Source organism: Scyliorhinus torazame, chromosome 2 (genome assembly GCF_047496885.1).
Source record: "Scyliorhinus torazame isolate Kashiwa2021f chromosome 2, sScyTor2.1, whole genome shotgun sequence".
NCBI classification, from domain to species: Eukaryota; Metazoa; Chordata; class Chondrichthyes; order Carcharhiniformes; family Scyliorhinidae; genus Scyliorhinus; species Scyliorhinus torazame.
In genome coordinates this window covers 336,720,398-336,739,031 of record NC_092708.1, presented here as the reverse complement: position 1 = coordinate 336,739,031, position 18,634 = coordinate 336,720,398, and the positions used below count along the sequence as shown (strand labels likewise).

General features: G+C 46.6%; 1 protein-coding gene across 12 annotated transcripts in view; it reads left to right on the top strand.

Annotated features, from left to right (window-relative positions):
• Positions 1-18,634, top strand: part of mark3a (MAP/microtubule affinity-regulating kinase 3a) — a 274,076-nt gene that overhangs the window by 166,568 nt on the left and 88,874 nt on the right. For all 12 annotated transcript variants that reach the window (XM_072490253.1, XM_072490261.1, XM_072490271.1 and 9 more), the window contains one exon: positions 15,678-15,748. In XM_072490253.1, the coding sequence (XP_072346354.1) occupies positions 15,678-15,748 (71 nt within the window). The remainder of the gene's footprint in view (positions 1-15,677; positions 15,749-18,634) is intronic.

Below are 18,634 nucleotides of genomic sequence, written 5' to 3'. Positions count from 1 at the left end.
ATGGTCTTCCAGACCGTTCCGTTCTCCCTCCCTACCTGCCCGTTCCCCCGGGGGTTGTAGCTGGTGGTCCTGCTCGAGGCTATGCCCGTGCTGAGCAGGAATTGACGCAGCTCGTCACTCATGAAGGAGGACCCCCTGTCGCTATGGATGTAGGCGGGGAAACCGAACAGGGTAAAGTTGGTGCCGAGGGCTTTAATGACCGTGGCATCGGTCATGTCGGGGCGGGGATGGCGAAGAGGAAGCGGGAGTATTCGTCAACGACGTTAAGAAAGTACGTGTTGCGATCGGTGGAGGGGAGGGGGCCTTTGAAATCCAGACTGAGGCGTTCAAAGGGACGGGAAGCCTTTATCAGGTGCGCTCTATCTGGCCTGAAAAAATGCAGTTTGCATTCTGCGCAGATTTGGCAGTTCCTGGTGACTGTTCGGACGTCCTCGACGGAGTAAGGGAGGTTGCGTGCCTTTATGAAGTGGTAGAAACGAGTGACCCCCGGGTGGCAGAGGTCCTCGTGGAGGGCTTGGAGACGGTCCACTTGTGCGTTGGCACAAGTGCCGCGAGATAGGGCATCGGACGGCTCGTTCGGCTTTTCAGGACGGTACAAGATCTCATAATTGTAGGTGGAGAGTTCGATCCTCCACCGCAGGATCTTGTTGTTTTTTATCTTGCCCCGCTGTGCATTATCGAACATGAAGGCTACCGACCGTTGGTCAGTGAGGAGAGTGAATCTCCTACCGGCCAGGTAATGCCTCCAATGTCGCATAGCTTCCACTATGGCTTGGGCCTCAATTTCTACTGAGGAGTGGCGAATTTCTGAAGCGTGTAGGGTCCGGTGAAAAAGGCCACTGGTCTGCCTGCTTGGTTGAGCGTGGCCGCCAGAGCTACGTCGGACGCGTCGCTCTCGACTTGGAAGGGGAGGGACTCGTCGATGGCACGCATCGTGGCCTTTGCGATATCCGTTTTGATGCGGCTGAAGGCCTGGCAGGCCTCTGTCGACAGGGGAAAAGTAGTGGACTGGATTAGTGGGCGGGCCTTGTCTGCGTACTGGGGGAGCCACTGGGCGTAATAAGAAAAGAAGCCCAGGCAGCGTTTCAGGGCTTTGGTACAGTGGGGGAGAGGGAACTCCATGAGGGGGCGCTGGCGTTCGGGGTCGGGGCCTGTCACTCCATTACGCACTACGTAGCCAAGGATGGCTAGACGGTCGGTGCTAAACACGCATTTTTCCTCGTTGTAGGTGAGGTTGAGGGCGTTAGCGGTCTGGAGGAATTTGCGGAGGTTGGCGTTGTGGTCCTGCAGGTCGTGGCCGCAGATGGTGACGTTGTTGAGGTACGGGAACGTGGCCCGTAAACCGTGCTGGTCGACCATTCGGTCCATCTCTCGTTGGAAGATCGAGACTCCGTTCGTGACGCCGAATGGAACCCTTAAGAAGTGGTATAGCCGCCCGTCTGCTTCGAAGGCAGTGTACTTGCGGTCACCGGGGTGAATGGGGAGCTGGTGGTAGGCGGACTTAAGGTCCACGGTGGAGAAGACCTTGTACTGTGCAATCCGATTGACCCTGTCGGATATGCAGGGAAGAGGGTACGCATCTAACTGCGTGTACCTGTTGATGGTCTGACTGTAGTCTACGACCATCCTTTGCTTCTCCCCTGTCTTCACTACTACCACCTGGGCTCTCCAGGGACTATTGCTGGCCTGGATTATGCCTTCCTTCAGCAGCCGCTGGACTTCGGACCTGATAAACGTCCGGTCCTGGGTGCTGTACCGTCTGCTCCTAGTGGCGACGGGTTTGCAATCCGGGGTGAGGTTCGCAAACAGGGAGGGCGGTTCGACCTTGAGTGTCGCGAGGCCGCAGATAGTCAGTGGGGGTATAGGGCCGCCAAATTTGAATGTTAAGCTCTGGAGGTTGCATTGGAAGTCCAACCCCAGGAGGGTGGGAGCGCAGAGGTGGGGAAGGACGTACAGCCGGTAATTTTTGAACTCTCTCCCCTGCACCGTTAGGTTTGCGATGCAGAACCCTTTGATTTCAAAGGTGTGGGAGCCCGCCGCCAGGAAAGATTTTGGGTGCTTGGCCGAATTACAAGGGAACAGCGTCTTACCGTGTCCGGGTGAATAAAACTCTCCGTGTTCCCAGAGTCGATCAAACACGGCGTCTCATGGCCGTTCACCAGCACCTTTGTCGTTGTCACCTGGAGCGTCCGGGGCCACGACTGGTCGGGGTCACCGATGCCAAACGTGGTTGGTGTATCAGATCGTTGTCTTCAGGCAGTGTGGAGCCGTCCACGCAGGGGTCCTTACCTGTCAGCCAAGATGGTGGCGTCCATGGATCACACGCGGTCGGGGGTGGACAAAATGGCCGCTCCCATGAGTCGCACGCGGCCGGGGGTGGACAAAATGGCCGCTCCCATGGATCGCACGTGGCCTGTGGGTAGGAAGATGACGGCGCCCGTCCTCCCCTCGTGGTGTCCGGGGTCCAAAATGGTGGCGCCCGTTGACCGCCCGTGGGTCGCTGGGGGGGTTGAGCCTGTGGTCCCATTTGTTCCCCGCAGATAGCGGCGACCCCACGGGACTGGCACACCGCTGCGTAGTGCCCCTTTTTACCGCAGCTTTTGCAGGTGGCCGAGCGAGCCGGGCAGCGCTGGCGGGTGTGTTTTGACTGCCCGCAAAAGTAGCAGTGGGGGCCCCCCGGGTGGTCTGGGATTCTGGCTGCGCACGCTTGCGGAGGGGTTGGGGTTGCCGGGGGGTCGGTCGCGGCGGGGGTCCACGGAGCCCAAGGGGCTGCAGCGCGGTCGGGAGCATAGGCGCGGGCGTTTTGGGAGGCCACGTTGAGGGGGGCTGCAAGGGCCCATACCTCTGTGAGTCCGAGAGAGTCTTTCTCTAAAAGTCTCTGGCGAATTTGCGACGATGCCAAACCTGCTACGTAAGCGTCTCTGATCAGGAGGTCCGTATGTTCGTTCGCCGTAACCGCTGGGCAGTTGCATTTTCGTCCCAGGATCGTTAGAGCATTGAAGAAATCGTCTCGCGATTCCCCGGGGATTTGTCGTCTCGTCGCGAGCTGGTAGCGTTCGTAGACCTGGTTGACGGACTTAATGTAGATCTCCTTCAGCAAGTTGAGCACCGCTGGGAATTCTTCCGCGTCCTCGATGAGTGAGTAAATTTTGGGACTCACCCTGGAATGCAGGACCTGCATCTTCTGGTCTTCTGTTGGTCTGCCGGGGGCTGTTCGGAGGTACCACTCAAAGCACACCAGCCAGTGTTTAAACGCCGATGTTGCGTTTGCTGCGTGGGGGCTGATTCGCAGGCACTCGGGTGATCCGGAGCTCCATATTCCTTTTTTTAAAGTCTGCTCAATAAATTGTAGCACCATCGATCACACACAAGGCGAGACACGTAAAGAACTTCAATCGAGGCTTTATTGAGCAGACTTGTTCAGACTCGTTCCCCCAGCAGCTCAGTCACAGAATGCAGCTGCGGGGATTAAACCCAGGTTCTTATATCCCGCCTATCTGGGTGGAGCCCAGTAGGCGGCGGATCCAATCGGGATCCAGCATCTGCCCTCCAATAGCTCCTCGGCATTCATGGTGTACCGTATTACCCCTAATACATACCACCACAGGCTGTGAACAGTGCTTTAAACTGGGTGGGGGGATATGTTTGAGTGAAGGGAGATTTAAAAATCCAAAGAAAAAGATGAAGGCATCAGAACAGTATACCAACATAGGGAAAAACACACAGAGTGGGACAGTAAAGGAAAGAGAGTTCATAGAATCATAGAATTTCCAGTGCAGAAGGAGGCCATTCGGCCCATCGAGTCTGCACCAGCTCTTGGAAAGAGCACCCTACCCAAGGTCCACACCTCCACCCTATCCCCATAACCCAGTAACCCCACCCAACACTAAGGGCAATTTTGGACACTAAGGGCAATTTAGCATGGCCAATTCACCTAACCTGCACATCTTTGGACTGTGGGAGGAAACCGGAGCACCCGGAGGAAACCCACGCACACACGGGGAGGATGTGCAGACTCCGCACAGACAGTGACCCAAGCCGGGATCGAACCTGGGACCCTGGAGCTGTGAAGCAATTGTGCTATCCACAATGCTACCGTGCTGCCTAAGTAAATTGTGCATCAGCGAATAAGATCCATTGTAAGGAATAGAAATAAACAAAATGAAAGGTTATTTATCTGAATGCGTGAAGTATCTGCAGTGGGATAAATGGCACTAGTGGGACAAGTAGAAGTAAATGGTTTAGATCTAGTCAGAGATATGGTAACAAGGTGATCAAGGATTGGCAATAAATATTCCAGGGTGCACAATGTTTCAGAAAGACAGACAGAATGGCAAAGGAAGAGGGGTGGTCTTGATATTAAAGGATGACACAGGACACTAGTGAGAAAGGATCTGGCCTCAAGGTCATGAAGTTGAATAAGTTTGGGTGATAATTAGGAATAACAAGAGTTTGAAAATACTGGTGTGAGTAGTTTATACCATTGGATGGAACATTAAACAAATAATTATATGCTTATAACAAAGGCATTGCAATAATTGTGGGGGGCTTTGATCTTCATATAGATTAGGATAATCAAATTGACAAGAGTGGTTCAGAAGATGAGTTTGTAGAATTTTTTTGTGACCGTTTCTTGGAGAAATATGTTGTAGAGCTGACTAGGGATAAAGCTTTCCTAGATCACTTCATTACACAATACTAGGAGTTAATTAATCATTTAGGACTGAGGTGAGGGGAAATTATTCACTGAAAGGGTGGTGAATCTGTGAAATTCTCTCCCCCAGGGAGTTGTAAATGCTCCATCATTGAACACAGTTAAGGCTGGGTAAGATGGAGTTTTGGTGCCTCAGGAATCAAGAAACAGAGAGGAAAGTTGAAGCCCGAAACCACCCTTGATCATATTGATGCTGGGGCCCTTGATCATATTGGTGCTGCGGCCGGCTCAATGGGTCATTCGGTCTGCCCCTGCTCCTGTTTCTTGTGTTCTCGGGTTCTGAACTATTTGTGGGAGTTCTATCATCGGGAGTGGCGAGTTCCTCACAGTAAAGCCTATATCCTGCTCGCCCATTTCCTCTGAATATATCCCCTGCTGGGTGAATGTGTAACGCTTTATTTTCAGTGTTCTATCTTGGCGAGCTTCGACTCTTGTAGGAACGATATTTCAGTGTTCAGCCTATCAAATTCCATGTCAATCACCGTTCTCTTGTGCGTATTGTTAACCAGTTGCAAGATGACTGTCAATCCCCTGCATAGACCCTGATGTCCCGGCTTGCCAATCAAGGACCTTGCTGCATCTTTTATAGCACAGAACTTGAGTATTCCTGAAAAAAGGCAAGTTGTTGAAGCTTTTAGTCTTGCACTCATCAATTGTAAGAATATCAAATTGTAAAGGGAACAACAGTTTATGCTGCATGAGAAGAGAGTGCTGATTGGTTGGCAAGTGGACTCTAATTGCTGGAGTCGCTGCCATGAAGAATGCACCAGTTAACTGATAACTGGCATAACTGCCCAGCTTTTCAAAAATTCAAACCAGGCATGTTAACTGATTGGCCAACACATTGTCCCAGGGAAATCAACCAGGGAATGGCTGTCAAAAGGCGCAATGTGTGTACGTGTTCTTTGTGTCTGCAATGTCAAGCCCCATGTATGATATGTAGCCTCTAGAAAGTGTCTGAGCCACATGAAAGCTAAGAGTGATCCTAAATTGGTTGTCAGTGTATTTCTTGTCACACTCCAAATCACGTCTAATGTTGGACACTTTAGTTTTGCAAGCACAGGCTGTCTCCAGGCTGTTACCGTGAAGAAAGACTGCAGAGGACTTTCGGGTGAAGAGGCTGTGTACTGACAGGGAGAGACTTACACATTTGACTCTCCTTTTTGCATTGCAGCTAGCCAGCAGTGCAGGCTGAAAATGAGAAACACACCCATACACAAAAAGCAGGAAGCATGCTAACTCTCTTCTCTCATAGACTAGAGACATCACATTGACCTGTTGAGCCCATCTTCATGTACTAGAATTGAAGTTAATAATGTATCTTTAGTTCTAAAGCGATAGCCAGTAAAGTTTGCGAGAGATCAAACTATATGACATATTTATCTTTTGAGATGACAACATTGTTCATGTGGTTTTTTAAGATTGCTTTGACACCGACTATGTCTGCTAGAATGTAGTTTTCCATCTCAATTTGAGATTTCATGGAGTTAACCTAATTCGAATTTTCTTTCAGACATGGTTTTCGGGGCCATGTTTGTAATTCCGCATGTGTTTGTGTCTATTTTTCTTTCCAGCAATAACTTTGCATGAACAAATTTCTGCTATTCTTGCAGTATCGCTATTTGTTTTTTAAAAAAAATATATTTATTAAAGTTTTTTAACAAAACAAAACAATTTTTTCCCCTTACAAACAATAAACACCCCCCCGCCCCCGTAACAAAATAACACAAAATCGCCCTGAGCAAGATATATACATGGTCAGATGATATATTTACATAGTTTTATACACTGGCTCTCGCCCATTCGTGCCAGTTTCCCCCACCCTCCATGTTATCCCCCGCTCATCCGTCCCCTCAAGCAATCTCTCATTCCCCCCCAGGGTTGCTGCTGCTGCTGACCGACCTTCCTCTAACGCTCCGCGAGGTAGTCTAGGAACGATTGCCACCACCTGTAGAACCCCTGCGCAGACCCCCTTAAGGCAAACTTAATCCTCTCCAACTTTATGAACCCAGCCATGTCGTTTGTCCAGGCCTCCACGCTAGGGGGCTTCGCCTCCTTCCACATTAGCAAGATCCTTCGCCGGGCTACCAGGGACGCAAAGGCCAGAATGCCGGCCTCTTTCGCCTCCTGCACTCCCGGCTCATCCAATACTCCAAATATTGCTAGCCCCCAGCTTGGCCAGTATCGCTATTTGTATGACACTTAGCTGTGATATCCTTGCAGCTCTTGAGGATGTGTTACCAAGTCTTCATTATTCAGTCGTTTTTTCTGAGCGCTATTGTTCTCGCAGCTACTTGCAGAGATGCTGATGATGAGAAGAATGTACCATCTCTTGAAGTGGTTAGGTGAATGTGCACTGTGGTTTTTGTTTCATACTGCGCAGCTCATGAAGAACCTGTTCTAGCATTGCAGATTAATGCAGTCCAGTGTCCTTGTTCCTAGCGGTGGTTCGCCATTGTTTTTTGGGAAAAATTGCATTGCATTGTTCATTTGACAACTGCACATCGAAGTTAAAAGCCTGGAACTTATCCCAGTTTCTCAAATATCTAATCGAATTTTGTCAGCATGCATGCAAATAATTGGTTTCAGGTTGCAAATAGGTCTGTTTGAAGCTATATTATATGTGTTTTGCAAATTAAATTTCTCAATTTATGAAGATTGGTATAATGAAGATTGCTTCTCAAGTACAATTAATGGCCCAACATATCGCATTCATAATAATCTTTATTGTCACAAGTAGGCTTAGATTAACACTGCAATGAAGTTACTGTGAAAGGCCCCTAGTCGCCACATTCTGGCACCTGTTCGGGCAACCAGAGGGAGAATTCAGAATGTCCAAATTACCTAACAGCACGTCTTTCAGGTCTGTGGGAGGAAACCGGGGGAAACCCACGCAAACACAGGGAGAACGTGCAGACTCCACACAGACAGTGACCCAAGCCGGGAATCGAACCTGGGACCCTGGAGCTGTGAAGCGACGGTGCTAACCACTGCACTACCGTGCATTCACACAACATTTGTGAATTCAAGGCTTTCATGGTTCCAATAATATTTTAATCACAACCCTGAAATCAGGGCATCTTGTACTGTAAGGTTATTTGAATTTTCACATCAGTTATCCTTATGTTATTTATCAGATAATTTAGTGTAAAATAATGGGACAGTCCAGACAATGGACTCACCAGGCAACTCACCGTACCACTCACTTGTATCAGACTTCCTTCACAATGTACCATCATAGCAGAACATCTCCAGCAGTGGCTTCCCTTCTAGGCTTCACTTCATTAGCTCTAGGGTCTTTCAAGGACCCATTCATTAGGACCCATTCATTATCCATCCAGTTTTTCTCATCCAAAAACTAGTCCTAGGTACTAACATCTGCAGAATAAAGGTCAGTTTCCACATTTGGGGTGGCACAGTGGTTAGCACTGCTGCCTCACAGCTCCAGGGACTTGGGTTCAATTCCCACCTCAGGTGACTGTCTGTGTGGAGTTTGCACTTTCTCCCCATGTCTGCGTGGGGACAATTGGCAATGATCAATTCCCCCTTAGTGTCCAAAAGGTTAGGAGTTAGGTTAGGTAGGGTTACTGGGTTAAGGGGATAAGGTGGGCGGTTTAACCCGAGGATCGGTGCATACTCGATGGGCCGAATGGCCTGCTTCTGCACTGTAGGGATTCTGTGAGGCCGCCAGTCTCTGACTTGTATCTAATAGATTCAGTTGATGGATGTTAAATACCTAGTAGTTTAATGTAATAAAGTGAATAGGTGTTGGGTATTGATTAGTTAATCATACTCAGATGTGTATTCGAAGAAGAATCAGCGAGCACTGTGGTATGGATTGGCGAAGTAAGCTCTGTGGTGAGCAATGAACAGTCTCTCTCAAAGCATCCTAGTCTCAGTGTCGTCTTCACATTCAGGTTAGAGAATTCTCTGATATTTGTAGCAGAGGATGGTTGAAAGTGAAGGTTTGAGACCAAGATTTACTTCAGACAGAGGGTTAAAGTTGGAGTTTTCTTTGGAGCGAAGACTTGGAGACTGACTGAAACCAGGAATAGGGTGGCAGGATATGATTTTCCACCACTATTTTGTGAAATTGGACTTTGTGATCAATGGAAAAATACAGTTAATAAATGGATACAAGTTATGTCTACTGAAAAGAAAGCAAGAGATGACTCTGGCACTTCTGCTTTTTACCAGGAGTGAGATCTGCTGTGAAGTGTTCTCTGAACTAGACCCACAGGAACTGGACAACAAAGAATGTTTGGATGCACTATTGATATTCATGGATAGAATTTACATGAAAGATGCCTGGGAGGCTTGGTCATACTTTGATAATTTTAGAAAAATGGATGATTCTGCTGTTGAAGAATACATCAAGGAGTTTAACCTATTATATACGAGACTGCAGTGTTCCACTTGGAAATTCGTAAATCAGTACTTGCCTTCAAGTTATTGGACTGTGCTATGGTATCAAAATGGATAGGCTCTTTGCTTTAACTGAAGTTAGAGTCAAAGAAAAAAAATGCTTTTCGATCAATTGTCTGAAGTCTTAATAAATGTCTGGGAAAGCAATAATGGCATGGAAGCCTTCCTCTGATCCTCAAATGGAGAATTTTATTCTTTCCAGTGACTCCAACAAAAAGAGCGTCAGGTATTGAAATAAGAATAAAAACGGCAGCAAAATGTTCATCTTAACTGATTTGCCAGCGACAGGGGAAGACTGTCCCACCTCAATAAATCCACTTTCACTCTCCAAAAACAGACTCTTAAAGTTCAGTTTACAAAGCCGCGTCCAATCCCAGGCCATCTGCACCCCCAAATACCTGAAATGGGTTGTTGCCACCCGAAATGGCAACCCTCACACCTGGAGTAGACACCAAAAAATACTCACTGTTCCACAAATTCAACTTGTATCCCGAAAATGCCCCAAACCTCTGAAGTAGACCCATTATGACTCCCACCAAAGAGCTCGGGTCCGAAATGTATAACAGCAGATCATCTCCGTAGAGAGAGACCCTGTGCTCTCTTCTCTCCCCCCCCCCCCCCCCCCCCCCCCCCCCCCCCACCATCCCCATCCATAAATCCGAGCACCTCAGCGCAATTCCAAGGGCTCTATCAGCAGCACAAACCGAACAGAAGGGTGGACATGGAGCATCCCTGCCTCGTTCCCCAATGCAGCTGAAAGTTCCCTGAATTCATATCATTCATAAAAAAATTTTTTTTAATAATTTATTTTTTTATTCTCCTTTTTCACATTTTCTCCCACATTTTAAACAATAATCAGCAAGATATGTCAGTCCCCATAATAACAACGATCCCATCTACCCACCAACCCCCAAACCTCAACCCGCATGTTTACATAAACAAATGGCAAAAAGGAATCAGGGATTACCCGTAGTCACCCTTAATCTTACACAGCTCCCCCCCCCCCCCCACCACCACCGCAGGTCTCCAGCTCCTCCCGTCCACTGCCTCTTGTAAAACTCCTCCTCCCAACCTCGGTTCCTTCCCCCAAACTTTCCACCCCAGCTAGACCACTCGGACCCTGTTCTGCCAGGCTCCTATGGCCGCAGACCCTCCCCCCACCTCACTCCCGTTCACTGGTCGGCTTAAACCGGCCAGCGTGGAGGCCCCCGCCCGGGTCCCTTTCCCACTTGCCCGGCCCTAGGAAAGCCCAAAGATCCCCTTTTAGCACACAAACCCCGTATATCCACCTACACCACAAAGAACTCTCATTTCGAGTGAAAGTCCCGTCCCTTCCCTTGTCCAAATACACACCACATTGGCTCCTTTAATCTCTACACCCGCGCGCAGCGACACAAAAAAGAAGAAAATACAGTCATGAGGTTACATCGGCACATGGCCATTCCTCAATTTGTCAGTTCTGCCACAGTCCTTCTGCCTTCGCAAACTCCTACGCTGCTTCCGCCGTTCCAAAATAAAAGTCCCTGAGCTTGTAAGTCACCCTCAGCTTCGCTGGATATACAATGCCGCACCGCACCTTGCTAATGTACAGTGCCCTCTTCACCCGGTTGAAGGCAGCCCGCCTCCTTGCCAGCTCCACCGTAAAGTCCTGGTATACACGTATACCAGCTCCAGCCCACTGCACCACCCGCTTCTGCTTGGCCCAGCTCAGGACCTTCTCCTTCACCCTGTACCTACGGAAGCACAGAGTCACTGCCCTTGGCGGCTCACTCGCTTTTGGTATAGGCCTCCACGACCGATGAGCCCGATCCAGATCATATCGGGAGGGATCCTCCCCCTCCCCCAATAATTTTGCCAGCATCGCGGCAAAGTACTCAGTCGGCTTCGGTCCTTCAACTCCTTCGGGCAGCCCCACAATCCTCAAATTCTGTCGCCTGGATCTGTTTTCCAGGTCTTCCATTTTTCCTCGCAGATCCTTGTTAGTATCCATCACCTTCCGCATCTCTTGCCCCATCGAGGCAAGTTGATCACCGTGCTGCAATAACGTCTCCTCCACTTCCTTCAGCGCCTCCCCTTGCTCTCGCACCTCCGCCACTGCGCTCGCCACCTCCTTCCTCACCGGGGAAACCGCCTCCTCCACCAGCACACTCAAAACCTCCCTCATCTCCTTCCTCACCATCTCCATGCATGTCGCAATCTGCGCCAACTGCTTTTCAAATTCCGCAGCCATCACCTTAGTTATTTCTTCAGCCGTAAGCACTGCGGCCTTCCCTGGTGCTCCAGCCTCCATTTTTCCTGGTGACCCTGCGGTGACCTTTCCACTCCCCGACAGACCTCCAGCTGTTTTTTTTCCAGCCGTTTTCTTGCTCACCCTCGACATTTTTCTTTGTTCCTTTTTTCCTCCTGTGCCTCCTCCGTGCCTTCTCCCTTCTTCTGCCGCCTCCGCGGACCCTGGGACCGGGCTTAAAGCCCCGAAAATGCTGTTGCCGACCGGGAGCCCTCCATTGTGCGGCCACCTCCCGCCCGCTGTCACCGGAAGTCTCAATTCATATCATTCATTCGCATGCACACCATTGGATCTTTTTTTAAATATACGTTTAAAGTGTCCAATTCTTTTTCTTTCAATTAAGGGGCAATTTAGTGTGGTCAATCCACCTACCCTTTGGGTTGTGGGGGTGAGACCAACGCAGACATGGGAAGAATGTGCAAACTCCACACAGACAGTGACCCAAGGCCAGGATCGAACCCGGTTCCTCAGCGGCGAGAGGCCGCACTGATAACCAGTGTCCCACCATGCCGCCCTAATGCCATCGGGTCCTTGAACAACAATTTCACCCATGCCATAAACTTAGGCCCAACTCCAAACTTCCTCAACACTGTAAACAGATAGCTCCACTCCACCCGATCTCTGTATCCAATGCTACCCACCTCCAAATCCTTCCCTTCTGCTAGAAAAAGCACCACATTCAGCAGCCACTGCACATTCGACGACAGCTGCCTACCCTTAACGAACTCCGCCTGATCCTCCCCAATCACCTTCGGAAGGCACTCTTCCAAATTCAACGCCAGAACCTTCACCAGCATCTTGCCATCCATATTCAACAGAGATATGGGCCTATATGACCCACACTCCACCGGATCCTTATCCTTTTTAAACGACAACGAAATGGATGCCTGTCATTTCTGTCAAGGCATCCCCTAACTATCATGTCTCAAAAATGTCTACCAACAGCGGCGCCAAATTATACTTAAACTTTTTATAAAATTCCATGGGTAAACCATCCGACCCCGGTGCCTTTACATCTGCATCTTCCCTATCGCTCCCTGCATTTCTTCCACCCCCATTGGCTCCTCCAGTTCCACCCTCTCCTATCTCTGGACACTCCAACCACCCCAAAGCCACGCTCATATCCAACGTATCTTCAGGCGGCACTGACCTGTACAGATCCCTTTAAAATTCTTCAAAAACCTTGTTCACCTGTTCTGGCGCCACCACCTGCTCACACGTCTCTTACCCAAACCATCTCCTTCGCCGCTGCTTGCCTGTGGAGTTGGCCCGCCAGCATGCAGCTGGCCTTCTCCCCATGCTCATATACGACCCGCCCTTCTCAGCTGCCGAACTACCTTCCCCGTAGACAGAAGATCGAACCTCGCCTGTAACTCCTTTCTCCTTACCAGAAGATCCGGGTCCTCCTCATACCTCCCATCTACTTACAAAATCTCCTCTATCAGCTGACAGGAAGTCAGAGTAGACTTCCATCCATCAGCAGGAAAAGTAAGTGTGAGGATTTTCCTAGCACTTTTAGTGACACACTCATGGGAATTTGGTGAACAAATTCAAGCAATATATTATTGGAACTATGAATGAAAACTAGCAGGCATTTTTTTAATGCACGTAGATGATTTCCTGTGGCAAAGATCTGCAACATTTGAGAAATGTTTGATAGATAAAATTATTAAAGGAATTCAAAATTGGAAGTTGAGCATCTAGAGCTTTTAAGTAAATTGGATTGGACATGAGGCAGTGTAAATCACTCAACAGTTTTACCTAGAGAATGTTAATAGATCCCAATGAATCAGGTCAGATCCTCACAAAAGGAAGACTACAACACCACGAGAAGCAGATTAATTAAGCAGCTTAATGAGCAATTAAACTGGTTATGCATGCAAACTAGATTTGATGCATGCTGTGATGTTTTAGAATTGAACACCATGCTGAAATATGCTACTGTTGAGGGTGCGTTAAACTCAAATTAACATTGAAGAAATTAAAGTTTAGAAGAACGTAAGCTCAGATTCTCAGACCTGGGTGACCCTCACACTAACTTTCCCAATGGTTATTCGAGTACAGCAGGATTCCTTATAATTATTAGTGGGAAGAAATGTTATCCATTAGCATGGAAATTAAAGAAAATAAAGAGAGTAGTTCAAAGCACCTCATCTGCAGAGGCACTCGTACTGGTAGAAGTGGTCGATATGGCTATGCATTTATTGAGTATTTTAAAGGAACTGTATTAGGGGCTTCTGAGAGAAAATATGTCTATAGAATGCTATATGGAAAACCATTCACTCTGGGGTAACGTCCATTCGGCAAAAGGTGTCGGAAAAAGAGGTTGCGGATTAATCTCGCAAGTATGAGATTTTGGAAAGGAAGGAAATTTCAAAAAGGAAATGGGTCAACATAAGTTACCAGTTGTCTGATTATTTCTCAAAAAGAACTGCTTGTCCAAAGAAATTGTTAGATAGCCTCAAAAAGGGACACCTTGTGTTATAATGGTTTATGAGCACAAGGAAGTTTTCATGTTGTAACCTTGGTAAAATGTTTTTGTTTTGCTTTCAAGGTGGGAAAATATGTTGTATGTTAAAGATTGATTGTATAATAAGATAATCAAATATTGGCGGCACAGTGGTTAGCACTGCTGCCTCACAACACCGAGGTCCCAGGTTCGATCCTGGCTCTGGGTCACTGTCTGTGTGGAGTTTGCAATTTCTCCCCGTGATTGCGTGGGTTTCGCCCCCACAACCCAAAGGCAGGCTAGGTGGATTGGCCACGCTAAATTGTCCCTCAATTGGAAAAAATGAATTGGGTACCCTAAATTTATTTATAAAAAATAACAAAATATTGGCAGCACAGTGGTTAGCACTGACCTCAGGTGACTGTTGCACATTCTTCCCATGTCTGCGTGGATTTCCTCTGGGTGCCGAATCCGATTCCCTCCCACAGTCTAAAGATGTGCAGGTTAGGTGGGCTATGCTAAATTGCCCCGAGGTGGGGCTACAAGTATAGGGTGGGGGATTGGGCCTCGCAGGGGTGCTCTTTCAGAGGGTCGGTGCAGACTTGACGGGCCAAATAGCCTCATTTTGCGATGTAGGGATTCTATGGCAACATCACTTTGTTGTTTTTCTTCTGAATAGTTTTTGTTTGTATATCAATTTAAGCTAAAGAAAAGAGGGGAATCTGTTAGTATCTAATTTGTTCTGTCAATGGATGTTAAATATCTAATAGTTTAAGGTAATAAAGTGAACAGATGTTGGGTATTGATTTGTTAACTATACTCGGATGTGTGTCTAAAGAAGAGCAACCATCATTGTGATTATGGTGTTGGGGGTGGAGAAGTAAGATCTGTGCTGAGCAATAAACAGTCTCTACCAAACGCATCCTAGTCTCAGTGTCTTCTTCACAACCAGGCTGGGGAATTCTCTGATATAGCTGGCAGCTCTCAGCAGGCAGGACCTTTATCCCATGGGAAGGCCTGCCGCTGGACTGGCAAGTGCCTGTGTGGAACTGGATGTGGTGGGCTTTTCCTAAAAGAGGCATTTCCTAAAAGAGGTAATGTGAGGCTTCTACCAGTTCCCATCAAGCAGCCGAGGACCTCATCGCCACTGCAAGATTCCGGCCACTGTCTCTTGATTGGCATAGCCAGACTAAATAATGCTGCAATTGCTACCAGAGGGTGGCTGTGTATAACATCGTTTTTTTTTTAATTTTTACTGACTTTTTTTATAAATGTTTTTATTTGTTTTCACATTTTTGTGTTACACATTTCAGTTTGTACGTTAAATTACAAGTGTCATACCTGCGCATAATATCAAACAAAAGCAGCCAAGGCAAAATTAAAATGACAAAAGATAGTCCAAAGAGCGAGAAAAACAAAACGCAAACAGACGAGGATAACTATAAATATTTACATCTACATGTTTTGCCCCATCCATCCCACCCTCTGTAGCTGTGGGCCCCACTTGGCCAATCTCCTCAGTTGCCCTGCCTAGTGTTGGCCCTAGCATGTATTTCCCTGCGTGTATTGCCGCTCCCTCTAATTCCCGGCTTGTCCTTGGGCCTCCCCTGCGGCTATACCCCTTGTGTGTCGCAGTCTTTTGTATGGGCTGCTCCGCCTTCCCTTTTACGCTCTGTGGCTCGTCTGTGCCTCTCCCTCCCCTGCTCTATTGGCTGTTGCACCTTATTTACTATTGTCAAAATAACACAGATTATTAAATTATCAATTGCTCCATTATTATTTGAACTTTATTCTGTTTACAGGGGAGGTGTTTGACTACTTGGTTGCACATGGAAGAATGAAGGAAAAGGAGGCGAGAGCTAAATTTAGACAGGTATATACTCATATTTGCTTTGGATGTTGACATAGAAAATTGAACACTAAAACCAAGGATTAGTTGAAAGGGCTTGAGTAAATTTTAGCTAATGTAGAAATGTGTGCAAAGTTACATGGACAAAGAAACAATAAATAGGCTGCTTATCTTTAACTCTGTCTAGATTTCAAAATCTAGGCCACTGTCTCAGTTCTGAGTGCATCTAAAAGATGAATGGGGTTACATTTAGCAATGTACAGTACATAAAAGTAGAACTGCAAAGGCAAATTTTAAGGAAATTGGTGGCGCATATCCTTTAATCTGCTGCTTAATTTTGGCAAATGGTCAGCAATGAAGTTGATTGCCATTCTTTTCCTTGCTCTTGAGATGGCACAGCAGCACAGTGGTTAGCACCGTTGCTTCACAGCACTAGGGTCCCACGTTCTCCCCGTGTCTGCGTGGGTTTCTTCCTGGTGCTCCAGTTTCCTCCCACAAGTCCCGAAAGACATGCTATAAGGTAATTTGGACGTTCTCAGTGTACCCGAACAGGCACTGGAGTGTGGCAACTAGGGGATTTTCACAGTAACTTCATTGCAGCGTTAATGCAAGCCTACTTGTGACAATAATGAAGATTGTTATATTAAGTGTTAGATGAATGGAAATGTCCTACCTTACAGGAAAGAAGACTGTTCTTGATAGTTCTAATATAACTAGAATGTAGAATAAAATATTGATTCTAAATAGCTTCTGCAACATTTATTATTTGAGACGCATGGAATTTGTGGCCTTTCCATTTAATTTTATTTGCATTTTAATCATGAACACAAAACTGGAAAAAGTCCAGTTTTTGAACTAAATTACAGAATTAAACTGAGGCCCAATAAATTCTTCTTGACCTGCTTATGTGGAAATCGTGAGAATCTAACCATTTTGATCAGACGGTTAACTAGATGAGCAAGATTAGATTCTTAAAAACATAAAATCCTGGAAATACCATGGTCAGGCAGCATTTGTCAAGTTAACAGATATTTCACCATTTTCAGGTGTGGGCACTTAATGAGAAGGTTCTTTTGAAGGGTCCAAATTTGGAACATCAACTTGTCTGTTTTCTATATAGACACTGCCTGTCCTGATTGTTGTTTCTAGCTATTCCCTTTTTTTGTTTCTGATCGCCAGCATCTGCTGTTGTTTAGTTTAAGGTTCAGTACGCGTAAAAAGGTTTATTTTAAACTTTTGTTTGAAAAGATGAATGAAACTATTTTGGCCATCTGCTCTCCTTACGACATATGCAGGAACACCCAACTAAAGAGTATTCTATCCAGTATCTTAACATTAGTAGTAACTGTGAAAAGCACACCAAAGGTGTAATACAGGGTTAAAAAGAATGGTGCAGAACACTATTCTGGCTCAGGTAATATATAGCCATCCAGTCTGTTCAAAAATGAATACAGTATTCTAAAGCATAGGTTAGAATAATAATAATCTTTATTGTCGCAAGTAGGCTTACATTAACACTGCAATGAAGTTACTGTGAAAGTCCTTAGTCGCCACATTCCGGCGCCTGTTCGGGTACAAATTCGGAATGTCAAAATTACCCAACAGTACGTCTTTCGGGACTTGTGGGAGGAAACCGGAGCACCCGGAGGAAACCCACGCAGACACGGGGCGAACGTGCAGACTCCGCACAGACAGTTATCCAAGCGGGGAATCGAACCTGGGACCCTGGGGCTGTGAAACAACAGTGCTAACCACTGTGCTACAGTGCCACGTAGCCTATAGATGCTTTTTTTAAAAAGAGGCAAAGGAGGGGGACATCAAAATTGACATAGAACAAAAATATTTGACAGCAGTTTTCTAAAAATTTTGCAATATGAAGGATGAAAATGAATAAACACCAAAAATGATAGAAAATACTTAATGACGTAAACATGTTACAGATTAATATTCACTTAATTTTGTGCCAAAATTTGGTTTACTATTATAGCACCTGGAAGTAATCATATTTGGATTAAACTGAATGGAATCTCTTTGGATTTTTATTTGGGGCTGTCTATTTTGAATTTGTATGTAAGAGGTATTATGGTGCCGTTTCAAAGTATTTGTTCAACTTCAAACTGATGGAAAATAGCAAGACGTTTGCATGATAATTTCATAGTTTAGACACACTTGTGGTCAAAGGGTAGAAATTTGTACTCCAAGCTGTCATTGAACTAAATAACAGTCCCTTCCATTTCCTGCATTTCGGTTAGCAGCTTTCTTTGAGAGTAGGCTGGAATATACAGTTGTAGATGATTGTGACATGATTTCATGATATCTGTATATTCTTTATGGTAGTTGATAATTGTATAAACTTTTATTTGATTTGTTTGTTGGTGCCATCACCTTCATCAAGGGATCTCCACCTCTGTCTCTCCTGTGCTGCCCTTATACATTCCACATAGGTCACCTGCATCCAGTCCATTAGATCCGGCATCCATTTTCTCCCCTGCTTCCCCCTCATTCATTTTCCATCAATTTTTCCTTCCAACCATCTGCTCTAATGAAGTGACCCAAACATTGTATCTCTCTTCTTTTTTTTTTTTAGTTTTTGAGTACCCAATTCTTTTTTTTCCCCCAATTAAGGTGCAATTTAGCGTGGCCAATCCACCTACCCTGCACATCTTTGGGTTGTGGGAGTGAGACCCATGCAAATTGGGGGAGAATGTGGAAACTCCACACGTACAGTGACCCGGAGCTGGAATCGAACCCGGGTCCTCGTCGCCGTGAGGCAGCAGTGCTAACCACTGCACCACCAACATTGTGTCTTTCTCTTTGACATTTATGCACTAATTTCCTCTTTTCTCCAACCATTTCCAGTACTTCCTCATTGCACTTTTGGTCTGTATAGGAGATTCACACATCCTCTGT